At 46.8% G+C, this 20480-nt stretch overlaps 1 protein-coding gene across 2 annotated transcripts in view; it reads right to left on the bottom strand.

Annotated features, from left to right (window-relative positions):
* Window positions 1-1198: 1198 nt before the first annotated feature.
* RNF130 (ring finger protein 130) overlaps window positions 1199-20480 on the bottom strand; it is an 87380-nt gene continuing 68098 nt past the window's right edge. The window contains exons 6-9 of one of the 2 annotated variants that reach the window (XM_074350115.1): window positions 13495-13591; window positions 11140-11344; window positions 7845-7938; window positions 1199-1389 (exon numbers count right to left, since the gene is read on the bottom strand). In XM_074350115.1, the coding sequence (XP_074206216.1) occupies window positions 1374-1389; window positions 7845-7938; window positions 11140-11344; window positions 13495-13591 (412 nt within the window). In that variant the 3' untranslated portion in view covers window positions 1199-1373. The remainder of the gene's footprint in view (window positions 1390-7844; window positions 7939-11139; window positions 11345-13494; window positions 13592-20480) is intronic. The other variant, XM_074350116.1, reaches the window with a different exon arrangement.

Here is a 20480-nt window from a genome sequence, read left to right as displayed (position 1 = left end):
CCAATGTATGCATGGATCAACGAAGTGTGGTGTACATCCATACAATGGAATAGTATTCAGCCCTGAAAAAGCATGAGGCACTGATACATGCTACAACTGGATGAACTTTGAAAACATTATACTAAGTGAAAGAAGTGAGACACAAAGGCCACATATTGTATGATTCTGTCCCCATGAAATGCCCAGAACAGGCAAATCCAAAGACAGAGAGTAGATTAGCGGTCTCTGGGCTGGCAGTGGGGGCGACAGGGGTGAGAGGTTACAGTTCATGGTATAAATAAGGCTCTTTTGGGGATGATAAAAATGTTCTAGAATTAGATAGTTGCAATGGTTGTACAACCTTGTGAATATACCAAGAATTACTGAAATGGCTTACCCTTTAAAAGAATAAATATTATGGTGTGTGAATTATATCTCAATAAACAAAGTCTTCAACCCCTTACTGATTTGAGTAGGACTGCTGTAATGAACCTGTTACAGACAGGAATACTCTCATCTTTCAGGAATGCTGGGGTTGGGGATTGAGAATTCACTGCTCAGAACATTTACATATACTGATAATCCTTCAAGTGTATGATTCAATAGAACAAAATATTCCAACATCTTCCTCAAAAATAATGCAAAACACATTTCATTTACACATGTGAAATTGCTCCATCCAACTTTACAGAGTTTGCTGTTTTTAAAAGAATTCAGTACAAACTAGGTAAAAAAAAAATCTTAGACAGACATAATTTATTACTAATCGGTGTGTGTTTTGGAAACACTTTCTTACACTCATCCTTTCACCCCACCAGATATTTATTGAGCACTTACTATGTGCAAAAGAACCCTACTAGGTACCAGTGACACAGAGGCAAGTGACACAACTCGATGTCCTGTGACTGTCTGTTCTGGCAGAGGCAGATCAATCACAAAGAAAGAAAGAAGAAATTATCAGAGAGTGAACCTTGAAGAAAATAAAATGGAGTAACCCACTCAATTCAGAGCCCGAGGGGGCATCACCACACAGGATGCCCCCAAAGCCTGGGTCCTATCTGGGCACAGCAGGAGCCAACAGAAAACACAGCAGAAACACTGTCCCTCCCACGGGGAGGGTGAGCACTTTCTGTCTCTGAAGTGCACACAGATGGAAGCTGAGCACGTGATCTCAGAATCAGCCCTCCAACCATACGACCGTGAATGACACTCGATAACAGTCTTTTAATTTTATTATTTATTTATTTTAATACAAAGCTTTGGCATTAGCAATTTTATGAAAAAATAAAATGTACTAAAAATAAATGCTTGTGTGGCATGATTGGTAAATGATGCACAAAAATAGGTTCTTTTTTCCTTCAAGGCAATCAGTCAGAAAGCAGTTTTTTCCTTCTTCAAAACCATTCTACCCTATGGAATAAAAGGAAAAAAGAGAGGTCAAGAGTTAGTCAGAGTGTCATTGTCAATGTTTCAAAATAACAGAGAAAGTGATCCTAACTGAAGGGTGGCCTGGGGCTGTCCCCAGCTACTTCCCAGCCCAGTATCTGGTAAAGCCAGTAAGCCATTAGCATTTTCCTGAACCCAGCAGCTTCCGATCTGAGGTCAAGGGGCTCAGTCACTTAAAAGTGTGTTCCTACTCCCAAAAGGAATGCAGGGAAAAGTATGGGCTAATGGCATCTTGTTTGAAAATGCAGGGACATATATATAATTACAACTTTTCCTGGTTTGAACACATGTTCTAAATGCTGAGCGTCTTGAAATCTGTAGCTGCTGTCTTTATAGTATGCTCCCCCTTCATACCTCAAACTAGTTTGTCATTTATTTATTTTAAAATAAGATTTGAACAGTACAGACTTCCAGAGATGTCTGGTTTTCTTACAGGAATTCCCCAGATTTTAAGTGTGTGTGTGTGTCCCTAAGTCAGGTGCCTGAAGGGACCTGAAACCTCTCTGTTTCCTGTGCTACCCTCAGGCTAATGCTGCAGCCTGGCACCGGGAGATCGCCCTGGCTTGGACCCTATGTGGTCTGGTTCACTGCTGTGGTTCCCATGTTGTAACTTCAGTTCTGCTCTCTCTTCTCTATGCTCAGTTCCAGGTCCATATTTCAAGCCAATCCTTAGGCATCACACAACTCTCCAGCATCTCCTGTTTTATCTCCTCTTCATCCCCCTGACCTCCTCCTTCAGCTCCACATTTTCACCTAACCTACCTTCCTGCCTCCTGTCACTACCTTGTCAAAGCAACTTCTCGGTCACCAGGAATTTTCTTTTTGCTGAAAAGCCTTAGACACTTCCTGCTATTTCCAAAAATAAAATCCAAATTCTGTAGTCTACCTACCACCCCCACCACCACCTACGGTAGGCACATCAAACCAAACAGCTCCCTGGACCTGATCTGCTTTCCCCACCCCTTGTGCCTTAATTACGCCTGGCCTTGTCCCTAAGTCACTCCCTCCAGGAAGCCTTTTGCAGAAGTGGCGGTTCCTCGTGTCTGTGTGATGCTGAGTGGCTGCGCTCCTCTCACACCGCTGGGCCCACAGGCACTCCCTGGATCTCCTGTCACTTCAGCCAGCGCTGCGGTGCAGGGCACCGAGGGGCACAGCCCCTTCTCCCCAGGGCTCCTGCGGGGCGAGGCCTGGAGCCTTGGGAGTACCAGGGAGATGGTGCCTAATGAATGAACGGCCAGGCATGAAGGCTGCTCACAGCAGCTTCAGGTAAAGCTCTACACTTTATTGTAGCTCATATTTAAGAAAATACATGGTTTTTTATAATATTTGCTCAGAAAAACTGGATCTTAGATATAAGGACTTTGAATGAGCAAATCAAGATTTTTACATCTTGCTTTTTTTGCTGCCTTTCTAAGAAATTATAATGCAATCAAACATTAAAGGTACTTCAGAAAAAGTAATGACTACTGTCAAAGCCAGTACAGAAGTTCAATCAAAAGGCCCATTGCTTTAATCTTCCTTCTGTCATCACATTTTTAGAAAAGCAAATTTGTCTTCTTCAGCCACATTATTTGGAGCCCTTAAACGGCCCCCTGGAGCAGTCAGAAGCAAGCATTGTGAAGGAAAGAGCTGGGACTAGAGACACTGGGCGTGAGCCCCACGCCCTTCTTCCTGTGGCATTTCTCGGGGGTCCCTTGGCCCCTCTGGCCTAGGGCTGCTCCTCTGTGTGTATCTCTCAGGCTCAGAGCGGCTAAACGGGGAAGATGCTAAGAGGGAGAAGAGGATTCATGATCAAACTGGGGGCACATCTCTGCTGGTGTTGCTACAAAAAAGGCTGTCTCAGGAGAGTGAACAGCCAGGCATGGGTGCCCGTGTGAGCAGAGGTACCCGGCTGAGAATTCAAAATTCAAAATTCTTTAGATCAGTGTTTCTCAAAGTGCAGGCTGCAACCTACTAATGGATTATAAAATCAGTGTGAGCAACAGAGCACAGGGAAGAGAGGTCAGAGATACTGCAGGTAGTGAGGGAACCTGTGAAACTTCTGTTTCAGGTACACATGCGGGAGTGCTGGGCCACAGCGTAAAGTGTCTTTCTTACAGCAGGAGGTGGCTGCAAAAAAAGTTTTAAAAACGCTTTTGACACTGAAGGTTCTAAAAGAGGCAGCCTCTCTCCTTGGGCTCTGGGACCATTCAGGACAGGAGGGACTCGTGGGACTGGGAGGGGTCAGACTTCCTTCCACCTGACCCCGGGCCTGCCTCTGAACAGCTGCAGCCTGGCGGCCTCTGTGTGAACAGGCAGGTCCTGGCAGGCTTGTCAGCTTTCAAGATGGCCCATGTCGTTGGTGAACAGCTCCGACTGGAGGAAGTTCCTTCCTACATTAGGAGGAAATCTACCCCCCGAGCTCCAGAACCTCACAGCAGGCATCACCCTCTGCATGCGCCGGTCAGCCACCGTGGGACGACCACGGGCACTAAATGGGGCAACGTGGGCAGTAACAGAGCCCAACACAGGAGTACCCTCTTGGTAGGCCTGCAGCAAATAGTAGCTGTTCTCACCTCTGAAAATCCTTCAAATACCTGGAAACACCTCTCATATCACCCCACTCCCCTCATTTCTAAGGTAAGCATTCCTAAGGTATCAAATGATTACATTTTCAGACCCTTTTATACTGAAATATGTCGATGTTCCTTTCAAAAGAGTCTGAGCAGAACAAGTCAGAAATACTCAGCAGAGAATAACAGACACCCATTCCTCTGGGCTGGCCCCTACATTTCCACCACAAAATCTCAGAGGGGGACAGCTCTACAAGAAGACCGGTGCAGACAACGCAAGTGCGGCGTCCTGCTGCAGAGGTGGGGCTTCCTGGTCCCTGGCTATGCCAGAGGATCTCACATTTGTTCCAGCTACTTCATCAGGTTAACCGCATCAGACTCATTTTCCCCTTAGGGGACTATTCTGCATCTTGAACGCCTGGGCTACACTCCTGCAAATCTCAGAACATGGTTTCTATGCATCAGAATCTGGGAGCTGAGAAAGGGCTGTGAAGGACACCTAGCTGAACCTCCCATTCAACTCAAAACCTCTCCTTCGTCATCCGCGAATCTGACAACTTGTTCCTCAAATAAAAGCAATGATGAAAATATTTACTTTTGTTATGCTGAGGGGAAAGTAGATTTATATAAATATAAGCTGGTAAATGTTGGGGTTAACAAGGTTTATTTGAGGAATGAAGTAGAGCAGAAAACGTCGGTTAGGAACTGGAGTTCAATAACCTTGCTTACTTAGGAGCCAAGAAATAAACAGACGGGGAGCTAATACATGTAAATATATTTACCTTGCTTCTATCTGCTTCTTTGACTACTAGCCCCTTTATATTGGCAAAGTCTCAAAAGTCACGAGATTTGTTTGCAGTATTAAAAATGTCAGTTAGTTATGGTCGAGTTCTTAAATAGCATTTCGTCACAACAGAAGGGGCGTGGCCCCAGATATGGGGACTTCTGATTGGCTTCTGAATCAAGCCAATGGCATCAAGCCCTGGGGACACGGTGCAGCGCGCGGGCGGGAGATGGGCGGGCTTCCAGCCCCAGCAGAGCAGCTGCCCACCAGCCCGCGGAGCCTGGACCTGCTGGCTCCAGGCTGCTTCTCTTGCCCCGGGGTTAGTGACTAGCCTGGGATAAGGTCTCGCTGACATCGCAACACACGGGCTCAGCGTAACACTGTCAGAAAAGTAAACTGTAATGGTAGGTAGGATGCACAGAGGTGGAATTTACTATTGACTTCCAGACAGATCATTGACTTGTGAAAAGACGGAATCTATTTATACAGAAGATTATCTTACAAATGGACGAGGTTATTTAGAAAACCGAAGCAGAGCAATGAAACTGAAAAGGCAATCTCATTCTAATTTTTCAGTAAAGGCAAAAAGGGAAATAAGATAGATTTAAAAGAATTCATTAATGAAGAATAATTATAAATTTATTTGCTGAAATAAAATTTTCGCTGGAATTAAAATCGCATAGGAATTTTTCATCACTTTTGGGAAAGAGATATTGAGTAAGAGTGGCTATTAACTTTCTTTTATCCCAATTAAAATGCCCTTTAAAAAATTAAGTAACTCAGGTTACAAAAGAAAAACCAACACATAAAAGCACAACAGGAGAGGAAAACATCACGCAAAACTGTACTAAGTTAAGATAACCACCATTAATGTTTTGGTGACCATGTTTTCATGCATCCACATGAGTACACACAGACACACACTCTCATTCTCTCTCAATTTCTCTCTCTAAATGGGATCATGGAAGTTGTCCTTCAGCGTGGTTTTGACTGAATGCACAGAAATAATATTCAAGTAAACAACTGCAGTTCAAACCTTTACAAAGGCTGATTAGAGAAGAGTTGGACTGAGACATGGATCTGAGACCTATGACATAGATTCTGAGTCACGCAGGCACTTACGCACCGAACTCCAATTCATAATGGGTAACAAGCCTGTTGAACGTTGTCTAAAATGTCTGATACATGAACTGAGCACCTGGCAGATTCTGCTGCCACTGGCAGGCAGCAAGGTTGACTAGTAAATGACTTAATAATTCTGTAAAAGTGCCCAGTGAGCAGCTACTTGCTGTGACTAGTTTTCAGTCATTTGTGAAATTTTTAGGAAGTGGGCTGGCTGTAAGCCCCTCATCTAGTCTGATGGATCAGCATGGGAGTAAGCAAAGTGACTGCAGGTGAAACAAATATTTCCCTCTGAATTGTGGTTTGAATCACAGGTAGTCACAAGCTCCCATGAGTCTATTTCATGGGAGAAAATGAAATTCACTTGCCAAATGATAAAGGCAGATGGCCATCTTCACAGAACTCTGAAAGACTCTCAGAGGAATTGTTTTGCCTAACATTTATTGAGCACATAATATGTACGAGGCACTGTGCTAAGCACTTTATGTGCTAATTCTCACAACGACCCTGTGATGCACTCCCGCCGTTATTCCCGTTTTATGGACAACTAAAACAAGCTTCAGGTAAATACAGCCGCCCAGTTCTCACAAGTAAACACAGAGGAGCGGGGAGTCACATCCAGGCACGTCTGACTCTGGAACCTGAGCAATTAACGCTGTGTCATGTCCAAGTAAAACCTCATCGGGGGGCCCAACAGAAGCAACTAGCTGTCGACCTGCTGGATGAGGCAGAGACTACTCATCTGAAGGCTGAGGAATGTCCACGGACCAAGACATCCTCAATACGTGATATGTCAGGGATGTCAAAGGGTACTTCTTACATAAACATCTAGCCAGCAGATCAGGTTCGAGGTAATAAAATCACGTCAATGGAGTGGAGGTTACTTGCCTGGACTATGAGCATTCAGTTAAATCAACTACATGAGCGTGGGTGGTTGTCATTAATCAATTAAAATGCCAGGACATAAGTGAACAGAGAGAGCACATGGATTCCACCGATTTAAGTTCAGATTTGGGCCGTGTCCCAGGGATGCTTTCATCTTGAATCAGTTTTCATGAATAATGGTTGAAAGAAAGGACTGAATAATATCCTACAGTAAATGCCCCAAATTTAAAACAAAACAAACAAAACCAAAAACCTTTTCTATATCATACCCTGTAGAAAGCTACTCTTGGAAAACCACTGAATCAAAATGGACCTTAACAGTCATCCAGCCCAATTTTCCATCCTCTGAAAAACGCCTCACCTACGGCAGCCCCGACAAGCGACACCCAGCTCCCGCCTGCATTCCCAGTCCCGGGCACTCCCTGCCCCCACAGCAAACCACCTCAACGGTAAGCAGCCTTGCTAACAGGCATTCTTCCTTTCACTGCAGTGAAACTCGGCCTTCCTGGAACCTACCCTTAGGTCCTCAATTTGCCCTATGGAAATATAGTTTACGCTTATTTCCACCCACCCCGACATTCTTTCTAATATTTGGAAACAGCAGGTCTTCCCGATTGCTTCTTTCTCACAGGTTAAACATCCGTGTTCCTTTGTGCATAGGCCCAGGTGCTAGCATCCACCAAAAGCCACAAGCCTCCAGGTAAGTGTGATGAGCACCCAGGACCGTGGGGCTTCTCCTGCCAGCGGCCCGGAAGGGGCGTTCTCTGCCTCCTCTGACCGTACTGGGTCCCCTGGCGTTTGTTCCATTGTTGATTTACTCTAAGCTTGTGGCCAAGGACAGCCCCAAGACCCTTTCTCAACCGAGCGGTTGCTGCTGAGCAAGGTCAACTCCCAACCAGTGTTACGGACTGAAAATATACGTTTGTGAAAGAAATTATTTTGCTAGGTATGATCGCATCTGGATCAGTGTGAAACTGGTGGACGTCAGTTCTCATGATTTTTATGAAAATTACTCTAACATACTTTCTGGGGGGTCATCTGGCACATGCAATCCAAAAAAACAATTTGTTACTTACTCATTAGCATTCAAGCTAGCTGTGGCTCTGATGATCATGTAGCAGAGCGTGAGAGCACTGAGGAGACCAAAGCTGGCAATAATAAACCATTCTTCTGTTGACAAAGGAAAGGGAGGAAGTCACTCTGGGGAGAAGGCTTAAGTCAAATCGATGCCAACATTTCCCTCAAATGCAACGAAGCAGACGTCAACGGAGGTGTAAGCCAAGACTGGCCCAAGGAAGTGAAGCAGGAGGAGGTTTGCCAGAGAGCTACTAAGTGCAGAAGGTTAGTGGAAGTAGAGGTGAAAGCTGTGAGGGAGAAAGGATAGCACGGCCCAGACATTTCTTCCCGCTGACGTCCTGAGGTTTGTGAGAAGCGTGGCCACCAAAAGTGTGCAGTAAAAAAATATATATAAAATTGCTCATGGACATGAGATTTTTTAAACTGTTAATTTAAATAACAGCAAAATAGACCAGCTATATTTATAGTTATCCTTTCCTTCTTCATTTGGTCACTGCTGCATGGCTGTGTCACTCATTCTTAGAGAAAGGCTTTAGGAATATGGAGCAGCGGTTCCCAAAGATCTTGTGATATTCCAAGCAGTCCGCAGGCCGGCCTCCCGTGGCGTTCACGTCTACTTTCTCTTCTGTTACGAGTGGGTACTTGCAGTCTTTCCTTAAAAAGGGCCTCTTATTGGTGTCTCCTGCCCAGAAGAGGACTACCTCACCAGCCCACGGCGGGGAAGCAGCGCTGGCTGCTCGGGCTTTGTGAAGCAGGGGTAGGAAGGGCAGGTGAGTCACAAGGTCCATGGCCCATCGAAGAGCTGAAAACCCCTGGTACACAGAACTCTAAGGGTTTTTGTCTTGTTTCTCTCTAGATCCAGGAAATCAGTTCATGTTTTCCCTTAACTTTTCAGAGTCTGTACTGTCAAGGTAATGGATCAGATACAGTATTTATTGAGAACCTCAAAAATAACCCAAGAGCCAATCTGAGTGCCTAAAAAGTCTTAACTATAAAATATTTCCTAGAGTACACACGAGCTAGGGCTGGTCTGACAAAGCGTCACACAGCGAAATGCCCCACACACCTGCGCTAACGCAGAGAGAAGACATTCCTACTTGGAATGCCAAATGTCTGTATGTGAAAGCTGTGCGTAACGTGGGTGCTCCTCAGGCTGGTTCCACGAATCCTGCCTCTGTGCAACACTGTGTGTGCCTGGGACCTCCCAGAAAAAGGGCATCACACTTCTACTGGACTGTAAAGGTGGCGGTCTTCAGAAGAGGAAGAACTGGTCTTCAGGACTCCAGGATGCCGAGTTGTTCTGTGAGCATTTGTCTGTCCACTTTGCTTTATGTCGTGAAAATGCATAGCAAACTCTTTCTTTTTAGGTAACAGTGCAGCTGCTGCTTCTTGGAATGCAAATTCCTCATCAGCAGCGTGAACATATAAGGCTTTTATTTAAGTCAAAATAAACACTCAAGAACCCATGCAGAATCCACCATTTTCACCCACATGTATTTTAAGTTAGGAAAAAAATGTACACTGGCATTTAAGAAAAAATTAAGAGATGACTAGTCATTGACATCAAGACCCTTGACACAGCAGTCTTTATTTTTCTCTTCTTAGACTTTTATACGTGATGAGCAGACTAACTTTTAGGACTTCAATTATGTCTGTTTCTGATTGTGAATGTAGCATCCATACCTGCGTGGCATTTCAGCTATAAAAATCAGTGTGACCAAAAAGTTAGACTAAACACCGTTAGAATAATACCCAGCGGCCCAGGGGTACATCAGCAGCGACCCACGGCGGCCGGGGTCTCGGTGGCCCCCGTCCTCCCGGGGGTGTTTAGCACAGTGCCTTGCACACAGTGGACGCTGGCTAGAAGCACGGTAGCTACCAGGGCACCACAGGGCTGGAGACTGAAGTCGAGGGAGCACTGGTCTAGTGCAACCACATGAAATTCACTGATTAATGTGCATAAAGTCTGCTAATGGTGATTAATTTGATGCACGAAGTAATATTTTAATCATCAAGGCATAAGGTTTTGAAAGGACACTTATATATAAAATGTAATAGGATCAGCACTTAATGTAGTAGCAGGTGCTCAATAAATGTCAACCAACGAAGGGCCTCCCGAAACGCAGGAGCGAACAGACACCCTCTGCCTCCTTTGTTACTGCTAGATCAGGTTTTAAAAATCTCACCCGTAATTCCTAAATGCCAAAACAGGAAAACATGAGATGCTGTTAAACAAACAAATCTCTGGGAAATGGTAAGAAATGAGTCAAACTGTGTCAAAGACTACTTTTACTTGCTTTACAACTGAGTGAGGTCTCCTTGAGTTTAGACAAGCGAGACACTAAAACCTGGGAACTCATTTTCTAACACCTTTTGGTTGGTTAGACTGAACAGACCACATGAGTCTTACTAGGTTCGGGAAACTCCGGGAACAGCTTTATCTGTTTTCCTGACTTGCAGAGTTGAGAGGAGTCCCACCAGGGTTAGGGCTCGAAGCTACAGGCAGGCAACAGCACCGAGAGGCAGCACCAGAGAGGTGGCGAGGAAGACGGGTGAGAGGTGGTTAGATGGAAGCAACATGTAGAGAATGGAACTGAAACCAGCTGCTTGTCCCGGGGGAGCGTCCCCGAGGCCCACTCGCACGCCCGCCAGCCCACTCACACTTAGGCAAGGCCATCAAAACACTCGTATTACTTTCCTTCTTGTCAACAGTTCAACAATCATGACGTTCATAACCAGCCCAGAACATTTTTAGGGCAGATTATCTTTTGGCTTCTCCCCTACCTCTTGTCCAATTATACCAAAGAGGTAAGTGCCAAGATACCAAACTTCATAAAAAGTGTAAAATACAGTGAGCAGCAACCGGCCATCTCAGCTGTTTCTAAAGTTGTGAATTTTCAGGTTCAAATTCTGGATTTGTTTTTCACTGAGTTGCCTGCCACCTGGGAACTAGAGAGCGCTGAGCTCACAGCGACACCACACACCTGAGCTGCTGCTGATACTCAACATCACGTCCCTGTCTGCATTTCAAATCAGGCTTATAAACAGCTACTAAGACAGACCTCTGATCAACCACTCATCAAATGGCAGTTATTCCTATTCATGACACATAAATACACACACTTCTTATTATAAAGAAAGCTTCCTTGTTCCAAATAATCTGCTTTAGCAAGTCCCCATTCCCTTCTCCATTACAGACGCCACCACTGGCCCTGGTGACGGCCTCAGCTCTCCACCACACACTGAACACCAGCAGCAAAGCCGTCCCGTGTCCTGGGCACAGGGCCCACTTACTTGTCACTGCAATGTTGATCTCTCCCGTTCTAGGAGTGAGCTCCCCATCCTGAGGAAGAGGTGAGATCCCCGAAGTTCGAAGTGGCTCGAGGCCAAGGGAGTTGTCACTGGCGAGGTCACCTAGGGCTGATCTCCGGTTAACTGCTTGGGTTCTGGTGAGCCTCTCCATGTCAAATGCTACGTTATCAGTACACGGCAAATTTGGCTGCAAAACATTTCCAGATTAAAAGTACTTGTAAGATTAAGAATTCCTTTTATAAAATTCTTAAAGTTCAACATCCCTGTTGAAAACACTTTACCGAGTTTTTTCTATGTGATTTCCTCTCATTTCTCTTCATCTACACTTTCCACTCTCATCCAAGAGTTTTTCTTTAAAAGAAACATGATTTCTCCCCAAAAATGGTACAAAGGAAAACCAAAATTCATTGCAGAACTGAGAAAATTGGATACTTCATCTTTATAAAGAAATGACAACCCCTTATGGACAAGGCTCACAGGCAAAGTGATTCATTATCATTATTATAAAGCTGACAAACAGTTCGGTGTATCACTTTGGCTCTTATGTTAACGCAGGTAACAGTAAATACCCCCTTTCATCCTACTAACTTCTCTGTAATGCCCCGTCCATCTGGTAGTCAAGTTTTTAAATATCTCCTACTTTTGAATATAAGTAATGCATACAACCAAGAGCCAATCAACATCGAAAGAGTCTTGAACTCTGAGAAAACTATCTGTTGCAAAACCCAAGCATCTAATTCTGAAGGAGGGGTACAGAGCTGCCGTAGAGCCAAAGCTTACCAGCGAAAAAGTGAATGGATGCTAGTCTTCTGATTTAACAGCATGGATACCTGGTTTCCTTAGCAACCGTCGGTGCTTTCAGCCAACGGCAGACAGCGTACTAGGAGCAGAGCTGGGAAGGGTGGCTGAGAGAAGCTTATGCTTACAGAGAGGTGACAGCCAGCCAAACCCAGGGCAGTGGCCTCCTGGGCAAAACAGTTCTGTTCTTTGTCACCCCAAATTTAAAGAATCTCAGCACGGTGTGATAACCAAGGCTAATAATGACACTCATTTAGAAGAGGGCTTGCTACGTTTTTCATATTTAAGGAACCATGGCAGTTTATAATACATTTCAGAACAATTTTCATTAAAAACAGAAGGAAAGAGTATGTCTTGGTCCTTCAAAGAATAGGACTTAAATAACAAAACAACAGCCAAGAAGGCTGGAGGCAACAGAAGCAGTTAAGTTAGTATCTCCCCAAGTGTCTGCTACGCACCAGGCATTATGGCAGATGCTCTACGATACACTCCTCGCGTGGGGGTGGACAGGGGACACTTGGCCGGGCCCAGAGACATTTCTGATTGTGTGGCCAGGGCGTTGTGAAACTGGCATTTACTAGTAGACGCCAGGGACGCTGCTGGACAGTCTACAGGACGGCCCCCCAGAAGGGACTGTCTAGTCCAAAGTGTCGGTGGTGAAGAGGCGGAGGCACACTGTGCTAAACACAGCATCGCCGACCTGATCTCTGGAGATGGAGGATCAGCGTCACTGCCCAACTGGATCACACCTCAACAGCCATCTGAGGGCACTTTTCAGATAGGACTACTTTGATCTGCAAGGCTACAGTGAGGAAATTCATCTGTTGGGTCAAAACAAATGTTTTGCTCTACAAGATTGTTCAGTCTTTTTTTGAGACCAGAAAATACTTCCTTTGCCTCTAAAAAGCAATAATCCTGGATACATACTCCTCTCAAGGAAGGAACCGTAGGGAGCCTCCAAGGTCCTTGGCTGGTCAGCGGCTGACCCGCCCGGCCAGGGCTGCAGTGCTGCTCCACACGGCCCCCGCCCAAGGCCCCCGCCAGGCTGTTGGAGGTCTGCCTGGGGCTGGCACTGATCAGGTCACGGCCTGCAGTGACCCATGCCCAGGGGAGCAAAACCACATTCAAGACGAAGGAACATAAGTGATGACCTCATCTTACATCATGCTGACCTCAGAAAAACTATTATTGGCCAGTGTAAAAGTCTATATTCTAAATTCCTTAAAAAAAAAAAAGATACTGGAATGAAGGAAAATGGTCTCCTTCTCTCTGTCTCAGTTCTCCACCACACCCTCACCACCCAATAGACGCACGCTTTGAAGTGGACCAGCACAGTGTTTCACCTTCTCTGCCAGGAGTTCTCCAAAGTGGGCTGGACTTTAAGTGACGTGGGGAAAAAAGTCAGTGCTAGGCTCACAAGGCTATACAGCAAAGGAAGTCAGTGTGTCCTTGTGGGACTCTGAACCATCCACTCGTCCATGTCAGTGCCATGCTTAGAGATAACACTACACGAAAGTATTCACAAAACAGGAAACATACCACAATTCCCAGGGCCTTCAAAATATTAAGTTTGCACATAGGACAGGTACAGTGTTCGCTAAGCCAGGGATCCACGCAGGATTTGTGGAAAACATGCCTATAAAAAAAGTGGAGAACTGTATGACAAATTATATACTGAAAAACTCTTAGGCCAAAATGCAAAGAAATGGAATTTTTAGTCACTCTGTTTCCTTCCCCATTAGGACATACTCACAGGCCCTAAGAGACAAATGTTGGGGATGTATTGCAACGTACCTGGAAGAAAATCTCCTGAACCCAACGTCATACACTGAAAGAATCGTATAAATGAGAACTGGTAAGAAGTATTTTTCTTCTGCCCAATTCCAAAAGAGATTTGAGGAAATGCAGAAATTTATTAAGGATGAAGAAAATGAATTATACCTTATACATCAGTTGTTTTCTACAACAGCAAAAGCAGAAAAATGGAGTTTCAAAAAGATACTAACCAGGAGTTGGAAGAGTTCTCCATGTAATTACTAGTTTCATGGACCTCTGTTTAAATGTCATTTAAAACAGTGTTTAAAAAGGCTTGTAAGCAACCGATGTTAAATGTTTGTAAAGTTCCAGGGTGGTAGGGGCTGTTTTTAGGGATAAACTGTGTTTAAGAATCAGCTAACATTCAGCCAGCCGTTTTCAGCTGAAATGAAGGGAGAGAGAGGATGGGGGGGTTTCGCTCTTACTCAGGGGAGAAGAAAGTCACACCCTTGTGGGTGGAAGTAAGTCGTGGAGGGTTCTGCATTCTTAAAAAAGGGGCTGGTGCCCTCTGGAATGGAGAAAAGACTCTGAGGGAGCTGTGGAAGTCATTTCTCACTCTCACTACCTCCCCATGGCAGTTCTGAGTAGCCGAAATGAAACCGCACGGAAGCCCCAGGGTCCTGGCCCAGCAGGGACCGAGGCAGGCGCCAGGACAGCTGGGCACCTTTGGAGGAGCTATCATCAGAGTCTTGGCATAAGATACAAGAAAATTTGAGAAAAACATCAAATTGAACCATGGTACGCCTCTTAATTTATAATTCGTATATAGCTTACAAGTAGTTATATATACCTGTTTTAAAGAGCAGTTTTGATCTTAAAAAGCAAAAGACCTAGAAAACTCAGTTTTAATTGGGATTTGGAAGAAACATTTGGGTTTATAGCTTCGACCCCAACAACACATACGTACCCACCCAATGTCACCTGGTGGCCTTATGCCCATTTCTTTGGGGTAAGAAGAAAGACCCTGACAACTAAATGTATCAGTCTAGTACTGAAACTCGTACATAACGCAGTGAACCAGACCTCATCATCCCTGAAGGCCTTTATTTAAACCTGAAAGTTTTTATTTAATGGGTGAAAGTCACCAAATCATAGGCAAGACCTAAACTGACTTAGTACACATGAGGCATTGTCACGTCCATTGCCCGTTCCTCACATCCGTGAATGAGAGTGCTCTAAGGCAGAAGGCTTCTTGCCCCAGGACCTCCACCGAGGGTGTTCTCAGAGACGGCGTAGCTCCCCAGCCGGCTGGGGACTGTGCCCAGTGTTGGCTGTAGTCTAACCAAGACTAGAACGAGGCCTTCAGTCCTTCCTGGAGACGCAGACTCCCTTAGGTCTGACATAAATGACAGACCCTCCCCGTTACAGGGGCGCCCCCTCTAGTATCTGGCATACGTTTTTGGGAGGCCCACGGACCACTGAGGGTTTGATCAGTGTGGGATGGGGATGGGCGGCTGGGAAGGTGCTCCAAGCCAGTTTTAGGCAGTCTGGACGACGGAGTGCAGCCAGCTGACCAGTGGCAGGAGAGAGAAGGTCGTGTGATCATTGATGTGGCCACTCTGGCGAGGGGCGGCTGGCCTGGACCGGCCGCTTGCAGAGACCCCCGGCTAAGCTGCGGCGGCGGCCTGGCGTGGAGCCTGCCTTCGCCTGCCCGCCCTCACCAGCGCTCCCGCCTCCCCTTTCCTTACCGTCGTGCCTTGTTTCCTGTTACTGGTTATTCAGAGAGCAAAACGGTATAATCCCGTATTTAACATTCAAAGCCGCGTAAGCTGCTGTTCTCTGTTCACCTGTTCCTTTCAACTTCGTCATGGATGCATCTCTCTTATGCTGGGGCTCTTAGCCGTCCCCTTGCAGGTGTGCTGATCCAAAAGAAAGGGTCTGGAGCCCTGCTGCGGGGGCGCCGACACGAAGGAAAACGGAGACTAACTGTTCTTCAGGGACAAACTGAGAAAGTCTCCCTTCTTTACCTAACTCAAAATCCGAAAGAAAAACCCAAAAAACCCTTTTCTTTGGACTCCCTGTCCACCCCAAGGCTTTCCTACCCCCGGCCAGTAAGCCGCCCTCGCTCCCCCCGCGCCCCCCGCCAGAGCCATCTTTGACTCTCGACAGTCCAGCTCCGGCACCTGGCCCAGAGACCATCAGTCTGATTCCCACAGCACATCTCTCTCTTCTGCAAACAAAACCCAGCGGCTGTCGTCTTCACCCGCTGGCCCTTCTGACCCAAGGCCATCACATCCCCCTCCCTCCGGTCGTGACAGGATGCGCTGACCGGCTCCCTGCGCTCACTGACACCTCTCTTCATCACCCACTCTCTCCACTCCTGCTTCTGTCTCCTCCGCTCTCCCGTTTTACCAGGCTCAACATGGCCTTCCCCTCCTTCTAAGCGGAGTCCTGCTCCTACAGCTGTCTGAGCCTTGACTTGCTGCCCTCACTCCCAGCTGTCTCGTCTGAAAGCTGCAGGCAGAGGGGGGGGCGAGGCGTTGTGGGGAAGGCGGTGTGCCACCCCCCTCGTGAGGCTGTCTGGGGCAGCAAGCGAAAAACCGTAAGTGTGATCCTTTGAAAAAGCACACAAATGAACTACTTATCATGTACAACTAAGATGACTGATTCCTTGAATATGTGTCAGCACATCTGACTGTCCTTTATGACTGGATCACCACATTCTGTTGATTCTTATTTTATAGTTGGCTTTATTCCTTTGATAACTATGTAAGTTTAAAAAGCTAAAGCTCGAAACTGTTCTTAGGAACAATGATCAGTACACATACGTAAAAGGTGCAGTGTACTGTCTACATGTATTTACATGCAATACCATGTGTGTGTGCAGTTGGACTGTAATAATTCTACCTAATAAAACTGAAAAAGGAAAAAAAAAAGAGAAGAAAAAGCACCAGGGACATGCAAACGGAAGTATCATTAAACACAAATTCAGGCAAAGTAACGTCAACGTTCCACACGATGCCCTGATGAATGGTCAGAGTCCCCGAGCATGCCCAGCACCAGTGACCTCTTCCCAGCTTGCAGACGTACCTCAGGCATCCACGGACGCCTCAGAGGGTGGCACCTGGGGCCAGCGAGACCTTGGAAAGAAGTCCCTTCCCGCTGTTATAAAAGGCTCAAAACAATAAAAACGCGCATAAAAGCAGAAAAGGGCACGGCGTATGTTGGGCCAAGCGGTGTACAGGGGTGGAAAGGGGGTGATGTGCTGATGAATGGTGAAGCATGAAAAGGACAAGCTCATCAGAGCTTCAACAAAAGTCCTTTATTCCCACGAGAAATACTTCGGGATACAGAATGTGAAACGTATGGGACATAAAAGGAACAGACCCGGAGGAGGGGGCAGGAGGGTGTAGCTCAAGAGGTACAGCGCGTGCTTAGCAAGCACGAGGTCCTGGGTTCAATCCCCGGTACCGCCTCTAAAATAAATAAATGAATAAAATTTTAAAAACCCTATTACCTCCCCCCGCCAAAAAAGAAACCAAGAAACAAAAAAACCCAAACAAACAAAAGGAACAAAACCAGTTACATGGAAATAGGCTGCCCTCGCCCTTCCCTACTTCCCACACATGCTGTAAACTAGAGTGATCAGGACACTGGTGGGGGGGTGGGGGGAGCGGGGAGAGGAGCCTACACTGAAGGTGAGTGCTTTTCACAGCTCTGCAGCCTCTTGGTGCTGTGCGAGGAGCTGGCAAACGTAAAAGGATCCAGGATTATCAAAGGTCAGAGACAAGAACTCTCCCCGCCCGAGCTGGGACTGGCAGCAGACCCTTGCTCCGAGGCGGGGGCATCACAGTGACGCCTCTGCCAGCAGACAAATGACTGACCCTTTTAGCTCCCGAAGTGGCATCTTAGACAAAGCCTTATCCAAGCCAGCACTCTACTTCTGAAAAGTACTTTTGACTACTAAAAATATTTTGTGGCTGACCTTTAAATATAAGAGGTCTAAATAAGGTGATAGTTTTTTTAGTTTCTAACCTGTGTTGCCTAACGTCCAAAGGATGATCAACTGTAATCAACTGACACAAGTAGGAGGTCCCAAAGCGATGCCAGCTGCCATCTGTCCACAGTAAATTAATGTGACAGAAGGTGAAAAGCAAAGGTCATGCAACAAGAAGCCAGCAGTCCCTGATGGGTGTGCTATCTGCGGGAAGTCTCGGCCCAGCCTCCGGACAGGCTCGTTAAACAGAAGCAGGGACAGACACACAGAGGCACGTGGGCTTTTCTTCTTTCCTGAGCCAGGGGAGAACGGACACTGGGTGCAGACCCGCTCTGGGCTCTGGCTGTGAAGGGGAGAGGCTGTGGGTGGTACAGCTCTGGAGGTGGGTTTGAAAGACAGTTATGAAAACTGGACAGAAAATGCTTGAGCACGATGAAGTGCTGAAAGAATAAAAGCTGGAGGGAACACAGATCCAGCAGAGCACAGTCCCCAATGAGGGAAGGTGTCGGCACGCGGAGGCCCAGGTGGAAGGAGCACACCAGAACCACGGAGACTGTCTCCTTCACTGCGACGTGAGGGAAGGCTGCAGGCGCGGGTGTGGGGCAGGCACACACGAGGGCCTGAGGTCATCAGGCTGAGAGGAGCTCAGGTGTCCAAGAGCCATTCTTTTCTCTGTGAAGTGGGTGGTGACGCTATCTGATGAGAGTGAGGAAGAAAGGACACGTGAAGGTGTGGAAGGAGAAGGGACACCGCTGGCAGCGCCGCTAGGGGATGGGGAGAGCCAGCCAGGGGGACGGAGGGGCTCGGGGTGGCACTCCAGGCCTGGCTGGAGGTCTGCTCCGCGTCTCAGGGAGGAACCAGAGCTGAAGGAAGACGTAGCAGAGTCACACCTTGCACGGCTAAAAAGACCTGCAGATCAAAGAGGAAGGGCAGGGTATCTCAGGCAGAGGAACAGAGCAAGTAGCAGCATGAGGCAGCCACCCCTGGAAAACAGGCTTGGGAAGATTTGGAGTAAAGATGAGTATTTAAGTGGAGCCCTCCTCTAGGTCAGGAGACATCCGTGGGGGTCACAGCTGTGTGTGGGGGGCGCTACTGGCATCTAGTGAGTGGGGCCAAGGATACTATAACCTGCAATGCACAGGCAGCCCCCGAACATGCCCAACGAAGAATTATCTGGTACCAAATGTCAACTGTGCCCACGGGGAGAGTCTGCTCTAGGTCAGAAGCTGTCAACTTGGGTCACACAAAACGCTGCACAACGCGCCCAGTTGGTTTTCACCACACCTGAGAATCCCATTGCTGTCACAATTTCAGGGAGGGGAAATGTGTGCAGGGCAGGGTGTGCAACATGGAGAAAGCTGCCGCCTGCCCTGAAGCAGAGGGGTGTCAGGGCAGTGGGCATGGACAGTCCAGACCAGGATCTCGGAACTCAAGTCAGCCAGGTGAGCAGTGCCCTAACTACAAGTGCAAAGAAACACTGTCAAGTTTGCCAAATCCTAATACTCAAAAGCGGACCATGAACATGAAGGCTGAGGCCACTCCTCTGCAGGGAGGTGCAGCCACCAAAAGGGCTACGACCAAGCAGAGCTCTGCATTTCAACAGACGGTGGGGCCTTGCAGCATCAGTCACCCAGGCACTTAATGAGAAATAAACACGCCCAGGGCTCCCCACTGATTCTGAGGCAAAGTCGGGTTTGGAAGGAAAAAATAGAACCAAGAATGAAACTTTCCAAAACCCAATGCTTGAGGGACAGAGAGAACAGGCAGCAAACGTCCCAGCACAGTCTGTTTCCAGCAGGAGCCCCCCCGAGGGAGACGCTGGCGCCTGCAAATAACCACCGCTGGCAGTGGGGGCCTTCACTGCCCAGGTGGTGCCAGGGGACCCTGGACTGAGACAGGAAGGCACTTTGGAAAGACTTGGCTTATTCCTAGTCATTCCAGTGCCGGAAGACATCTGTGCAGGTAAAAACACTTTGTAAAAGCAAGTGAAAGCTGATTATGCTTTATAATGTTTCCTCTTGATCTTTCTCCTGATTTGTAGGGTTGACCTTTGAACAATGTGGGGGGTCAGGGGTGCTGACAGCCCATGCAGCTGAAAATGAACATACAACTTTGTAATCAGCGCTCCGTATCCACGGTTCTGCATCTGCAGATCCAGCCAACTGCTGACCACACAGGACTGCAGAATTTACCACTGACAAAATTCCAGGTGCAGGTCAAACCCACGTCGTTCAAGGGTCAACTGTATTTCCTTTAGCCTCATGCTTTAAGACTGGAAAAACTGGTAATTACACAATTTAGTTTTCTATAGAACAGCGTACATTGAGTTTTATAGATTTCCCTTTATATGTAAACTAGAATGACCTGACTTCTAGAATTTTGGTTTTCTGTTTTAGTATATGAAATTATTCTTAAGTTCAATGATTTTTTTAAAGCTCTCTCTAGGCTGTAAATACATGACTTTGTGAATAAGTAAGATAATACCAGCAGCCTCACGGAGACCACGACCACCGGATGTCTGGCTCACTCACACGTTTCGCGTTACTGGAAGGCGGGAGTGGTGTGGACGTGTTTAAAGGCGAGGGGAGAAGGAAGAGGAAAAGTCTCTTGTCTGAGGCTCCTCCGCAGGTGACTTCATGGTTTTCCAGCCACTGCTCATAACTGTGCATCTTATTGTTTCATACTCCCCAGCCTGGGACAGCACCGTGTCAGACATCCACGCGCTTATAAAGAACATCTGCTCTTTTTAGGGCACCAAACTAGAGGCGAATAC

Source organism: Camelus bactrianus, chromosome 22, assembly GCF_048773025.1.
Source record: "Camelus bactrianus isolate YW-2024 breed Bactrian camel chromosome 22, ASM4877302v1, whole genome shotgun sequence".
NCBI lineage: Eukaryota > Metazoa > Chordata > Mammalia > Artiodactyla > Camelidae > Camelus > Camelus bactrianus.
Note: the sequence above shows the minus strand (reverse complement) of the source record. Positions and strands in the feature narration are given on the sequence as shown.